We start from the raw sequence: 13,605 nt of genomic DNA on the forward strand, positions 1-13,605 counted from the left end.
GTTTTGGCCTTGGGCTACTGATTCTGTCAGCTTCCTCAGATCTCAAGGCCTGACTACACCACAATAACACACTGACATTCCTTTTTACTTTTGACCTTTTCTAGAAATTTTGATTAATCTTTTATAGGTTTCTCTTCCTCTTCTACTGTCCTTTCATGAACTTTGCAAAACATTCCTTTACTGCTACACTTCAGTACCCACATTCTCTGCTCTTATAAGCCACAAGATCCTCCAGCACCATGAAAATTGCTTGACAGTTCCAAATCTTCAGTTCTACCCCTGGTCTCAAATCTATGGATAAGGCCAAGGAAAAGGATAGCTAGGAGGTTGGACTATATCAAACACTGTGCAGCTTACAACCTCCAAAATGATAAAGTAGCCCTTTGAATCTTTACTTAAATGGACTGATAAGTCTTTGAGAAGAGAAAGATTTAGATTTAGTAATGCAAATAGACGAGTCTTAGAAATTTAAGACCATTATACAAGATGATGTTTGGATGACTTTAGATGACTTGTATACAGTTTTGTATGGAGTTACTTCTAGTTTATGGCCCTTATATCAACTTCATAATAATCATCTTCTCCCCTGAACTGACCCAAGGGAAATGGAGCATTCTTTTTTTTTTCTTATTTATTTTCTAATTGCATGTAAAAATAGTTGTCAGCATTCATCCTTTTGCCAGCTTTTGAATTCCACATTTTTCCATTAAACTTCTTTCTTGCCTCCCTTCCCATGGCAGCAAACAATTTGATATAGGTTGCACATGTAAAATCACATTTAGCATATTTCTATATCAGTCAAATTGTGAAAGAAGAACTAGAACTGAGCAGGGGAAGAAAGGTGAAAAAGAAAGATAAAACCCAAAAGAAGTTTTTTAAAAAATGAACATAGTATGGTCTGCTCTGTATTCAGAATCCATAGTTTTTTCTCTAGATGGGGATGGCGTTTTCCATAATATGTCTCTCCAGATTGTCCTTGATCACTGAACTGCAGAAAGGAGTTGCATTGATTATAGCTGATCATCTCATAATGTGACTGTTAGTGTGTGTAATGTTCCAACCAGAGCAATTCTATTGGACTTTATATTGAATCTACTATCTATGACTCCATGTAGGTGAATAAGACCCTGGAAGGAAAGGACATCATAAGAGGGAAGTTTGATAAAGTCAAAGTTCTGCGATGGAATATTATTGTATTGTAAAAGCCAAGGGGGATACTTTCAGAAAAACCTGGGAAGAATTATATGAGTTGATGCAAAGTGAAGTCAGCAGAACCAGGAGAACATTGTACATAGCAGTATTTTTGTAACAATAATCAACTGTGAAAAACTGATCAATACGATACATGACAATTTCAAAAAAAAAACAGATGATGAAAATGTTATCCATCTCCAGAGAAAAAATTGATAAACTATGAATGCAAATTGAAGCATGTTTTTTCACTTTTTTTAATTTTTTCCTGTTTTTTAGTAAAATGACTAATATAGAAATATGCTTTGTATATAAAATATCATACTATTTGCCTTCTTAATAGAGAGACTGTAGGAAGGAGTGAATTTGGAAAACAAAATAAAAAATGAATGTTAAAAAATTAAAGAAACAATTGAAAAAATTTATCAGGGATAGAGAAGCAGGAAAAAGTCTAGATATTTCCCACAAAAATTATTAAAATATCATGAAAGTGACCTGTGATGAAAAATAATGGAATTGCTTAAATCTTAAATTGAGACAAGGATTTGAAAACTTTCATACCCTTGAAAATTTCTTACAGAGAGGAAACTGGATAGTTGTTTTCCACTAAGAAAGGTATAAAAGAAAATAGATCTTGAAAATAGGTCTTGACCTCTGGTTGAAAGATTTAAGTAAGGTATGTGACAGAATAGTCTGAGAGTATTACTGAACATTCAAATGCTTTGGTCAGGGCTATGCTGTACTTATTAGAAGATCTTAATACAGGTAATAGCTAATTTGGAATTTTATTTCTCTCAGATTTTTTTCTTTTTAAAAAAGCAGCATAAAAGATATATATAACAAATCAAGGTATATTCCAACCTTTTATATCCAAATAGATAGTTTCTTCCAACCCTATAGCTATTTAATATTTGCTTTCCAATTCACATACTGGATCTTATTGATGAGAGTATTATGGACAGTTAATAACTAACACTAAATGGGTTGACTAAAACATCTGCAAAAAAGTTTAGACATTTATAAAATCACAGTATTTTATGCAGATGAAAGGCAATTTATAATTGCATCAGCTCCTCTTGCTCTGAATTAAAGTAGATCTGTCTTAAATATATTGTTCATAAAGATATTCAGAAAATGAGATTGCCCTCTCTAAAAAGAAATGATGGACACCAAATATTTAACTGAACAATTGAATTTCATCAAAAAGTCCAAAACTAAAAAATGTATAATTGAAAAAAGTCAAAAGTCAAAATTATATAGGAAAAAATTATTACTTCGAAAGAACTAAAATGCAATTAGATAAATATTGAGAACAAAAATGAAATACAGACTGTTTTCTTGATAACATTATATGAACAATGGAGTGACTTTTTCTTGTTTAGAAAACATGCTGACTTTTAGTAGTGGACTCAATAATTATTTCATCACTGCTAGGAAAATGTTTCCAGAATAAAGAATTTGCCATAAATATTTCTAATCTACTTACTGCTCAAGGTTTATTTTTGAAAAAGTGAAATCCTTGTCACTTCATGAGTTTGTGAAATAAAACAACATGTTCAATGATTTGACAGGTCTGTTGTTGAGTATAAAATCAGACACAACAGTTCAAATAACTCTAAAAATAATTGCACAGATAATTTCAGCCTCTAGCTCAAAGAATTATAAAAAGTCACCAGTTATTTCTAGACTAGAAAATATTTTGCAGTAATTTTGAATTTCACATTTTTAAATACAAATTATTAATAATGCAAAAGCATAATGCTTTAATCAGTTTCATCCATACCTTTATATAAGATGCAGATAGCAAATTTCCAAACGTTGGATGATAAGTAAATTTGAAAAGTGCATCTATTTCATTTGCTTGCGCTGCAAGTAAAATGTCCTTTTGTACCTAAAAACAAACAATGCAAAGTGGAATATAGATGATTTTAGCAATTTTGTGATTCTTTTTTTGTTCATTGTAAAGGATGTGTTCTATATAGATTTTTTTTTAGGTTTTTGCAAGGCAAATGGGGTTAAGTGGCTTGCCCAAGGTCACACAGCTAGGTAATTATAAATGTCTGAGACCACATTTGAACCCAGGTTCCTGACTCCAGGGCTGGTACTTTATCCACTATGCCACCTAGCTGCCCCTCAATATAGATTTTTTAATATAGATTTTTAAAAATTCTTCATTAAGTGGTTGGGCTTATATTATTCATCAATTAAATCTGAATATTAATTAATAGGATGACATCAATAGTTCACAGATACATGTATTAAAAATAATGAATTTCTAAATATCAAGATAATCACGACCTCAATCATTATCTTGTTTTCAAAAGAATACAAAAACAGTCCTTGTGAAACTCTTCTATATTATCTTTGTGGAACTTTCATTGGCTTTGGGATATAACATGAATACAACACTTGAAGGATCAATTGTTTTGTCCCTCTACCAATACAGTTCACAGCTCACAATCACTTTATTACTAGTTGGATGGTTTTTTAAGTTTCTATGAACACTGTTTAATCCTATGTTCAAACTAATAATGAGCCTTTCCAAACTGAATCTAAGCTAGTCCTCCCATACAGATAAACAATTTAGTGCTGGGTCCAAACCTAAAGTAGAGCTTTCACTGAAGTGTCAAGACATTAAAAAAAATAAGTACTCTTCCCTTAAAGATTTTCACATACCACATTACTTCAATATTCTTCACAAAACTTCAAATAAATGTCATAAGGAACTAGTTAGCTTGTGGGCTTCATTTTGACAGAATATGCCAAAATAAATTCAAATTTATTTACCTAATACCCATTTATTATACACTATAATAATGAGAGATATATAGAAGTATTTGACATGGTCTTCATTTTCACATTGTTTATAATCAGTAGAGAAAGTCAGAACTAGTACATATGAAATTAAGGGAGAGACAGGACTAATAATAGGAATTCAGAGAGAAAGAGACATTCTGAACTTAAATAGTTCAAAACTTCATATAGGAGATGGGAGTTGTGTTAATCTTTGAAGGAGAGTTAAGAAAAGGATAGGTGAATCAAAAGAGAACTTCTGAGGTGCATGGGAATGTAAAGAAGTAGGAATGTGCCAGAAATATGCTCAAAAGAGCAAGGAAATTAAGCTGAATAGATACTACATGCTAGGGAGTAATAGGGAATAAGAAAAAAGTTAAGATGAAGGCAGATTCCACAGAACTCAAAAAAGAAATATGACTTAAGATTGAGAGTGACCTTAGACTTCATAGAGTCCACTCTCTATTTTATTAATAAAGGCACGAGATAAAATCACAATAATAGTTAATGGCTATAACACTAACAACAGCAGACATTTATATACTACTTTAAGAATTGGGTATCAGAAAGGTTGGATGACTCAAAGTCACACAGCTAGTAAGTGTTAATGGTTGGGATTTCAACTCCAAGGACACCATTTTTCTATACATAAGGCATACTGGTTTATCTCATCCAGGATATTCCCATTTCAGTAGGGAAAAAGATCAAACAATTTGCATGTGTAATGGGTGTGATAAGGAAAAACACTGGAGAACAAATGTAACATGCCTGGACTACACTTGCTTCATCAGCACTTATACCTCTACACTGGTTTGCTTCCCTTCATTTGTATTTATATTGTACACTTGCTATGTACATTAAATTATATGACACTATGGGAACATTACAGAGGGTGGTAGTTCTTCTAAAGCAGACCTAAAAAATGATCCTATTTAGCACTTAATGGATTTTTTTAAATGAGGAAATTATTTGAGAAAACTAAGAGAGTGATAATGGAAAACATGTTTATAATATTTCAGGACTTTAAAAACTACAGTCTTTAAGAACTACAAGTAATAGTGTTTAGGGCTAGGACAAAGAAGCAATAAACTCAGAGCTAAGGTAGAGGATGAGGACTTAGGGGGGAAGGGAAGATTTGTTTATCTGTTTTAGTTTAGTTTAGTTTTCCCAATTATGTGCAAAAACAAGTTTCAACATTCACTTTTTTGAAAAAAATTATTTATTTCAGGCAATATGGTTAAATGACTTGCCTAAGGTCACACAGCCAGGCAATTATTCAATGTCTAAAGTCAAATTTGAACCCAAGTCCTCCTGACTCCAGGGCTGGTGCTCTATCTACCATCCCACCTAGCTGGTCCCCTTCAAAATTCACTTTAAAACTTTGAGTTCCAAATTCTCTCAAAGGGAAGATTTATTGAGTATAATTAAAAAAGAGCTGTAGTTTGGGGCAATGACAATGGTCATGAAAATGGAACTTTTCAACTTATATTTTATTTCTATTTTCTGTTTCTAGAAGAATTAGCTTTGGAACAGTTATGATACAGCAAAAATAGATAAGAGGGAGTTGATTTCTAAGATAAGTGAGGAGATGGTAAGAGAGTAATTATTAACCCTCAATGAGAGCAAGATACCTAAGGTAAACTACAATACTGAAAGCACTAGACACCATAGTTGATAGTCTTGGAAAAATACAGAGAACAGGAGTTGTAGACTGGGCTTAACTTCATCTTCATGTAATATTATGAAATGAATTATTAAAAAGATAGTTTATGAGTTTTTAAAAATGGAAGCAAACTAAAGGCCAACATGACTTTATTAAGAATAACTCAAGCAGGGCAGTTAGGTGGCACAGTGGATAGAGCACCCACCCTGCAGTCAGGAGGACCACAGTTCAAATCTAGCCTTAGACACTTAACAGTTACCTAGCTGTATGCCCTTTTGCAAGTGACTTAACCTCATTGCCTTGCAAAAACTAAAAAAAAAAAAATAATAATTCAAGCCAGATTAATTTCATTTACTTCTTAGGAAGGGACTACTGTAGGCGTATTTTATTTAGATTTCAGTAAAGCATTTGCTATCTTTGTGCATGAGATATGGAAATATGTGTTAGATTAGAGAACAATTAGGTGCATTTGAATTTGCTAAATGACTACCCCAAAAGAGTACCATTAATGGTTCATTGTGTTCTATAGTGGAATGGCCCAGAAATTCCAAGTGGAATTCTTGATTCTCTATTAAGTAATTTTTTTTTATCAGTGATCTTAGATAAGGTTGTGATGGCATACTTCTTAAATTTGAAGATGACTCAAGTTAGTATGTAAAATCACAGAGTAACTAACTAAATGGATATCAGTAGTACAAAAGGATGGGCTAGATCCAAGAAGATGGAATTTGATGGGTATTGTTGCCGTTGTTGGAACATCTGAGTTCAAATTTGACCACAGACATTTACCAGCTGTGTAATCCTGCATAAGTCACCTAAACCTATTTACCTCAGTTTCCTCATCTGCAAAATGTTCTGGAGAAGGATATGGCTCACTCCAATATCTTTGCCAAGAAAGCCCTAAATGAGGTCAGGAAGAGTCAGACATGACTGGGAAATGACAACAATAACAACAATGGATAACAACTCATGGGAAGAACTCTTGAGGTTTAGTTGACTGAAAGTTTAATAGTTCTCAACAATATTTAGCAATCAAAAAAAGGTAATAAAATCTTGGGCTGTTTGTGGAAGCATCATGTGTAAAACAAGGGAGATGGCAGTATTGCTATACTCTACCCTCTTATTATTGCATATTACATAGTTCATGTATAGTGATATGAAGATAGTGAACAGATTGTTAAAAGGATATCAGGGCATCTAGGTGGCAAAGTGGATTAGAAACTGAATTAAACTGAGTTGAATTGAAGTTTTCCCCAAATTCTGGCTGTTTTGATACATGGGTTTTTTTAACTTTTTTTAAGAAGTGGCTATTGTTTGGAGTGAGGTCAATGGTAAGAAAACAATAAGATTTAAATTAATGAAAGCCATTTGTGCAATTTCCAACATCTTCACTTACGGGTGAGCTTAGTAAATAAAGGGAGTTTTAAAGTCACTATTACCCATGACCTAGTAAGGATCTTTCTCAGAGAAAAATGTATGGAATCATTTATTCCTTTTTCTTAACACCTAGAGACATCTCAAATATGCGTAAGATAGTGTTGGGCACAAGGCCAGTATTTACTGTAATGGTATTATAAAAGAGGAAATAAATGTTGTTGGGTGGTTTTTGTTCATTTCATTTATAGTCAAACTTTGATTAAAAGGAACCCCATTTACCTGAACCTTTAGGTAAACAAATTTTTGAAAATTGTTGTTCTCTTACAATTTTAGGCAAAAAGAGGAAACTGATAAAAACAAAGTCATGTAAGAATAATTTAAAATAAAATTTTAAAAGCACTTCCAAGGGGAGTGTGTAAAATTCATCCCAAATTCCTACAACTTCACCTACAATGGCATAGAGAATTCATTCTCAAAATAAAGCATAGGCATCAAGATTCTCAGTTACTATAGAATCAGATGAAGTTTACTGTGTATGGATTTCTAAGGCAGAAAAGTGAACTGAGTCTAGTCAGATTTTCAAATACAGCCATTGGAAAAAATGGTTTTTGCTATTCCTTGGTTCATCTGAATTTAATTCATCAATGCCAATTATCATGAACTCAAAAGTCCAATGTTAAAATTAGAAGGGACTTTATATTATATGCAGCAACCCTCTCACTTTATGAAAAAGAAAACCTGAACATTCTGGTCATTATTTGAAAATCAGATTGTTCATACTTGAAATTCTAATCAATAATGTCTGGTGTTTTTAATCTAAAATTGAGTCAGAATCAAACTATATATGAATGGGAGTTGATGGAATCTATCATTTTTCAATCAATCCAAATTAAAGCAAGTACTTTAATAAGGTGAGAATGCATCTTGAATCAATCAGTCAATTAAAGGCATTAAACCAGTTGGGAAAGGTCCTTAATGTATTTGAGAGAAATGAAAGTCATTGGATTAAATAATATGATGTTATACATTAATTAGAAATTGCTGAAGAGACTCAGCCATACTTCACAGAATAAAATAGCAAGTCAGTTTGGGATTCTATTAATCAAGTAGTGAGACAGCCTAGAGGAGAGAATAGTCTAGCAAGCCTCCTGAGAGGAAATTGCTTGGGGTGGAGAAAAAGGAAAAGAACATCTTTCCCCCTTCCCAACCAGATACTGACCATGCAAAATTAAAAAAGTTCATGTAAGCAGCCAGAATCCTTAGAACAAGTATAGCAGCAGCTATTGGAAATAATCTACATCACTGGTGATAGAGTTGTGAACTGGTCTAACCATTCTGGAGAACAATGAGGATCTGTACCCAAAGGGTTATAAAGTTTTGCATATCCTTTGACCCAGCAAGACCACTTACTAGGTCTGCATCCCAAAGAGATAAAAAAGGACTTATCTGTATAATACTGTTATTAGCAACTTTATTTTAGTGGCAAAGAATTGAAAATTGAGGGGATGTCCATCAATTAGGGATTGACTGAACAAGTTGTAATATATGATTGTGATGCAATACTATCGTGCTATAAGAAATTATGAGCAAAATGATTTCAAAATATCCTCGGAACACCTTGATGAATTGATGCAGAGTGAAATGAGCAGAACTAGGAGATTATTGTACAACATAAACAACAATATTGTAAAGATGACCAATTATGAAAGACTTAACTACTTTGATCCAAGGTAATTCTGAAGGCTTCAATATGAAAAATACTATCCACCTCCATAGAGAGAACTAATTAAATCTGAGTACAAATTGAAGTATAATTTTTTTATTTTATTTTTCTTACCCTCCCCCTTTTTGCCTCAGGGTTAAAATGGAAATGTTTTGCATGATTTCACATGTCTAAATGGAGGATAGTTCTTAACCTTCAAAGGCTGGAGGAAGGGAGAGAATTTGGAACTGAATTTTTTAAAATGTCAAAAATAAATAATGAATTAGAAAATACAAATAAATAAAATACTATCTTGGGGGACAAAAAGGAAATATTTTTCTCAAGTCCTAGAGATAAACTAGGCATACTATTGAAAGACACATTTAAGATTCTAAAAAGTAGCCTAGATGAAAGTTTTACCATACTTGCATGGAATTTCATGAGGATAACAGGAAGATAGGGCTTCCAGCAAAAGGAGTTTCCTCCGACACATCATATGTTCTAACTTTGAGCCCACTTTCCCCAGGACTCTGAGAGAAAGAGACCCTGGTCTAAGGGGAATGGTTACACCAATTCTTCTTACTATACTATCTTAATAAATACCCCTTTCTAAAAAATCAGCTAAGACTGATTGACTAATATCAAATGAACTAAATGAGAAGCACACCACTGAGGCTTATGAGTTATAGTGTTAGAAAATTATACCCTTCAATTATATTCCATTGGACAGCTAAGTACTCACTGATGACCCAGCCTGCAGTGTAAGTAGAGACTGGGAGAGTAAGTAAACCCAGAATCATTCATAAATGTATCATTTTGTTTTTGTTTTTGATTGAACAATAGATATAATGTGATTTTGGAAGAAAGAGCATTGATAAGGGCGGCATTAGGAAGGGCTTCATACAGGTGACACCTGAGTTGTCTCTAAGAAAATGAGCAATTCTAAGAGGTGGACATGAACAGGGACATGTATGAGAGACAATCAGCAAAGATACGGTGATGAGAAATGGAATGCTTTGTATGAGGAGCAAAAATAACAATTTGATTGGATTGTAGAGTGGTGGGCAATAATGTGTAATGAGGCTGGAGTGTTTAATAGTTTAACTGAGAAGTTATGAAGGTTTGAACTAAGGCAATAAGCCATGTGGGTGGAGAGAAGGGAAAGAATAAGAAAAATATGAATGTATAAAGTTACAAAAAACATTGCAAACTTTTAATGCATGGCTTGAGTCCTTTATTATGGTAGCTGCTTTGTTAACATTTCCTTGTTGCTATTGCCTCAAGTACATTTTCTGAATTACTTTGCTCTGCCATCTTGGTTGTTCCTCTCACCCCTGTGGAAGTGCTAGGAGGCACCACTGCATCTATTCACAATCCTTGCAACATGTAGATGAACATTTAGCTGTTTTGTCGAGCCCTTCAAATCTTTTCTAAAAGTGATTTCAAGTCTTTTACATGATTTTAACAGCCTTAATTCCAAGTTTTAATATTTTCATTTTAGACATAAGGAAATGGATAAGCATGAGTTAATTTGGACTTGGGGTGCAACTCAGTTCTTTGGATTCTCAGATATGGCTCTTGCTATTAGAGTATATTCAAAATCATATATCTTCCAAGCTTAACTGACTGTTAACATCCCCCCAATCCAAGATCATAAGTGAAATCATAATTTTTCATCACATCTAACCGAAGAACTTCAAGGGTTTTTAGGTCTTATAAGCCAATATCATTTTACATATGAGGAATCTGAGACCTAGAGAGTTCAAATGAATGTTCAAGGTAAAACAATTAAGTAGTGACCCCAGTTTTAACTACAAATCCAATGTTTTCTTCTGAATAGTATTTGAAATGTAGTAGGTGTCTAAATATTAGTTGAATGATAACTATTAGTTATATTATGTTTCCTCCCCAAATGCAGTTACTGAAATCTACTTACTGTGTAGATAATTGTATTGATTAGATGCTGAGGAATTCACTATCACATAAATAGAAGAATTGTGATTAAGGCAGATGGATGTACCCACATCCCCAATTATCTTCAAATATACTCAGAATTCTTCACAAATTTTTGTTTTTCAATTGTATCTGACCTTTCTGGACTCTATTTGGAATTTTTTGGGCAAAGATACTATAGTGATTTAACATTTCCTTCTTCAACTGATGAAAATAAGAAAATTGAGACAAAGAGGGTTAAAGTGACTTGTCCAGGGTCACTCAGCTAGTAAGTGTCAAAGACCAGATTTGAACTCAGGAAGAGTAATCTTCCCTAACACTAGGTCCAGCACTCTCTCTTTTGTACCACCTAGCTGCCCTTCTCAAATTAATACATGCCTATCTCAGACAAAAGAGTCAACTCTATGGAATAATCATACATTCACATTCAATTTTTAAATGTGAAGAACAAAAGCTTTCAAGATTAGAACCATTATAGAGAATACTTAATTTTTTGAACTAGACCTTTGATTTCATTGTTATAGGAAATTCTTATAACAGCATGTTTATTTATTGCTTACTATGTGCCAAGTACTGTGCTACAATTATATAATAATAACAAATGTTAATGTATTATTTCTATAATAATATTATTAATATTATTTAATTTTGTCTTTACAACAACAATAGATGCTGTAGCTATTCTCATTTTACAGATGAGGAAACTGAGGCAAAAAAGCTAAATGACTTACTCAGGGTCACAGAGCCAATAAGTATGGGAAACTGAATTTGAACTTTGGTCTTTTTGATTCTAGGCTCAGCAGTTGTCTCAGTTCCTAGTGAATAAACTTGTTCTTCCAATGCAAACTCTACTCCCTTCCAAACATTCTTATTTCTGTTGGGTACTACTGTTCCTAGTCCCTCCAGGTCACAACTCAATCTTTATCCCCTAGTCAGATATATATATATATATATATATATATATATATATATATATATATATACACACACACACACACACACACATATATTTGCATGTATGTATATATATGGACACATGTATATAAATGCACATGCATTTTTAGATACATACCTATAAAATAAATGTTTTCTTAGAAATACACACAATTACTACAAGTGTATGTATATTTGTGTGTGCACATACATACTTCTTCCTTTTTATACAGACCTTTTACTTAACAAAAGACCTTTCTCATAATGGCATGTGTGGTTAGCTCACTTATTACAAGTGGACAGAAGGCCTTGCCCCAATTTGTGTCCACTATCTCCACTCTGTGAGAAGTTGAGTATTCAAGCATGAGCTACCTAAATCACCAGAAATTAACCATTACTAAATTATATCATCTGCTGCTATTAACACAAATAAACAAATGCTTTGGTTGTTGAGATGAAAAGACCAAAGTAAAAGTCAAAAAATGGGAAAAGATCTAGAATATATAGAAGACCCAGACATATAAGTAAGCTACCCTTGAAGCACAAATTATCATTTTTTTTAAAGATAAAGTATCTTTAAGGTAAAACATGGTAACATTTCAAAATTACATTTAAATCGAACCTAAATGATACCCTTGAAAACCAAATGTAGCTCCTGAACTGTTAATATACATCCAAGAAATAGCTTATTCATCTGCCAAGATGAAGCATAAAGAGTTACTAAAAATAGCTTCATTATCTGCCCTAGAAACTCATCTATCACCAATGCTAATTAGAGTGTGACTAAATCCTTCTAGGAGCATATCCCTCTTTATATTTAAAGTCTATAAAGATCAAATATAATGCTTTTTTAGGTAATGAAGGACCATATTTTCCCCAAATTCCCATTTCCTCAACATGTATGTAATCTCCACCTTCAAAATTCTGGGCAAGTTTATTACTATTATTGAATATTGTCTCAGAACTTGACATAATGAAAGAATATACAATCCCTTATTTTTCCAGAGTATTTTAATACCTGTTCCTTTTCAATATTTTAGACATTCTCACCATTGTAGATTTATAATCAAATTTCATTTAGTCATTTGGGAAATAGTAAAACCTAGTCATCTTCAGAAAGAAGACCCTTATTCCAAAGGAATAAAGTAGGGGGAAGGTTTCGAGTATTTATAATATTTGCTCTGATTTCCACTTACATTCAGATGATTTCCAAGATGAAATATCAAATTGTGTTTGTATCTTGTAGCTTGATCAGAAAAGGGAGATGTAAAAATTCATTGACATTGTAATCTTGACTAACTGATAGTTCATGGAACCTGCCAGATTTTTTTTAAGCCAAGAGCTTTACTGTTAACCACTGATGACACTAATTTTGAGCAAAATATTTGCTGCCTTCAATGTATCCTTAAAGATACTTATTGTCTATACTAACTAGGTTTCCATACTATACTGATTCCCTGTCCCTGTTAAAATTTTATCATAAAGAGTATATCCTCTTCTTCTTGAAGGAACATATAGTAAATGAAATAGTTCCATATTTCTAGCAATTAATATATTTATATTATCTGCTGGAATATAGTGCCCTGGACTTGTCCTTTAGTTATTTGAGGCAGCATTATCAAAATGGACCTTACAAATGAAGGATTATCTTTAAAATGGAACATGTTTAAGAAGCACTCCACCTTCGACAAAACATTAATCAAGCAGGTCAAGTACTGGTAGGGTAGATATGTAACCTTAATGGAGTCCTTGAATTTAGAGGAAAATATATTAAGACAAATTTAAGGAGTGTATATGAATTTGGGAAGAGGCAGCTCTATCCATTTTGGTGAATTTATGGTAAAGAAACCTCAAGTCATTTTTTAAAAACAGGCCTGGTTGGCAGATCACATGTTCTTTCTTTGTGTTTACCTCACCCCACCCCATTTTCCCAAGGTTGTGATGAGCCATATAATCTGTAAAGTCCTTCAAATCATGGGTCCCAGAGTAATTA

At 32.9% G+C, this 13,605-nt stretch overlaps 1 protein-coding gene across 5 annotated transcripts in view; it reads right to left on the reverse strand.

Moving 5' to 3' along the window:
* The window catches only part of EPB41L3 (erythrocyte membrane protein band 4.1 like 3), a 244,688-nt gene that overhangs the window by 34,650 nt on the left and 196,433 nt on the right, over positions 1–13,605 (reverse strand). For all 5 annotated transcript variants that reach the window (XM_074202418.1, XM_074202413.1, XM_074202416.1 and 2 more), the window contains one exon: positions 2,975–3,082. In XM_074202418.1, the coding sequence (XP_074058519.1) occupies positions 2,975–3,082 (108 nt within the window). The remainder of the gene's footprint in view (positions 1–2,974; positions 3,083–13,605) is intronic.

The sequence above is a fragment of the Macrotis lagotis genome, chromosome X, assembly GCF_037893015.1.
Source record: "Macrotis lagotis isolate mMagLag1 chromosome X, bilby.v1.9.chrom.fasta, whole genome shotgun sequence".
NCBI classification, from domain to species: Eukaryota; Metazoa; Chordata; class Mammalia; order Peramelemorphia; family Peramelidae; genus Macrotis; species Macrotis lagotis.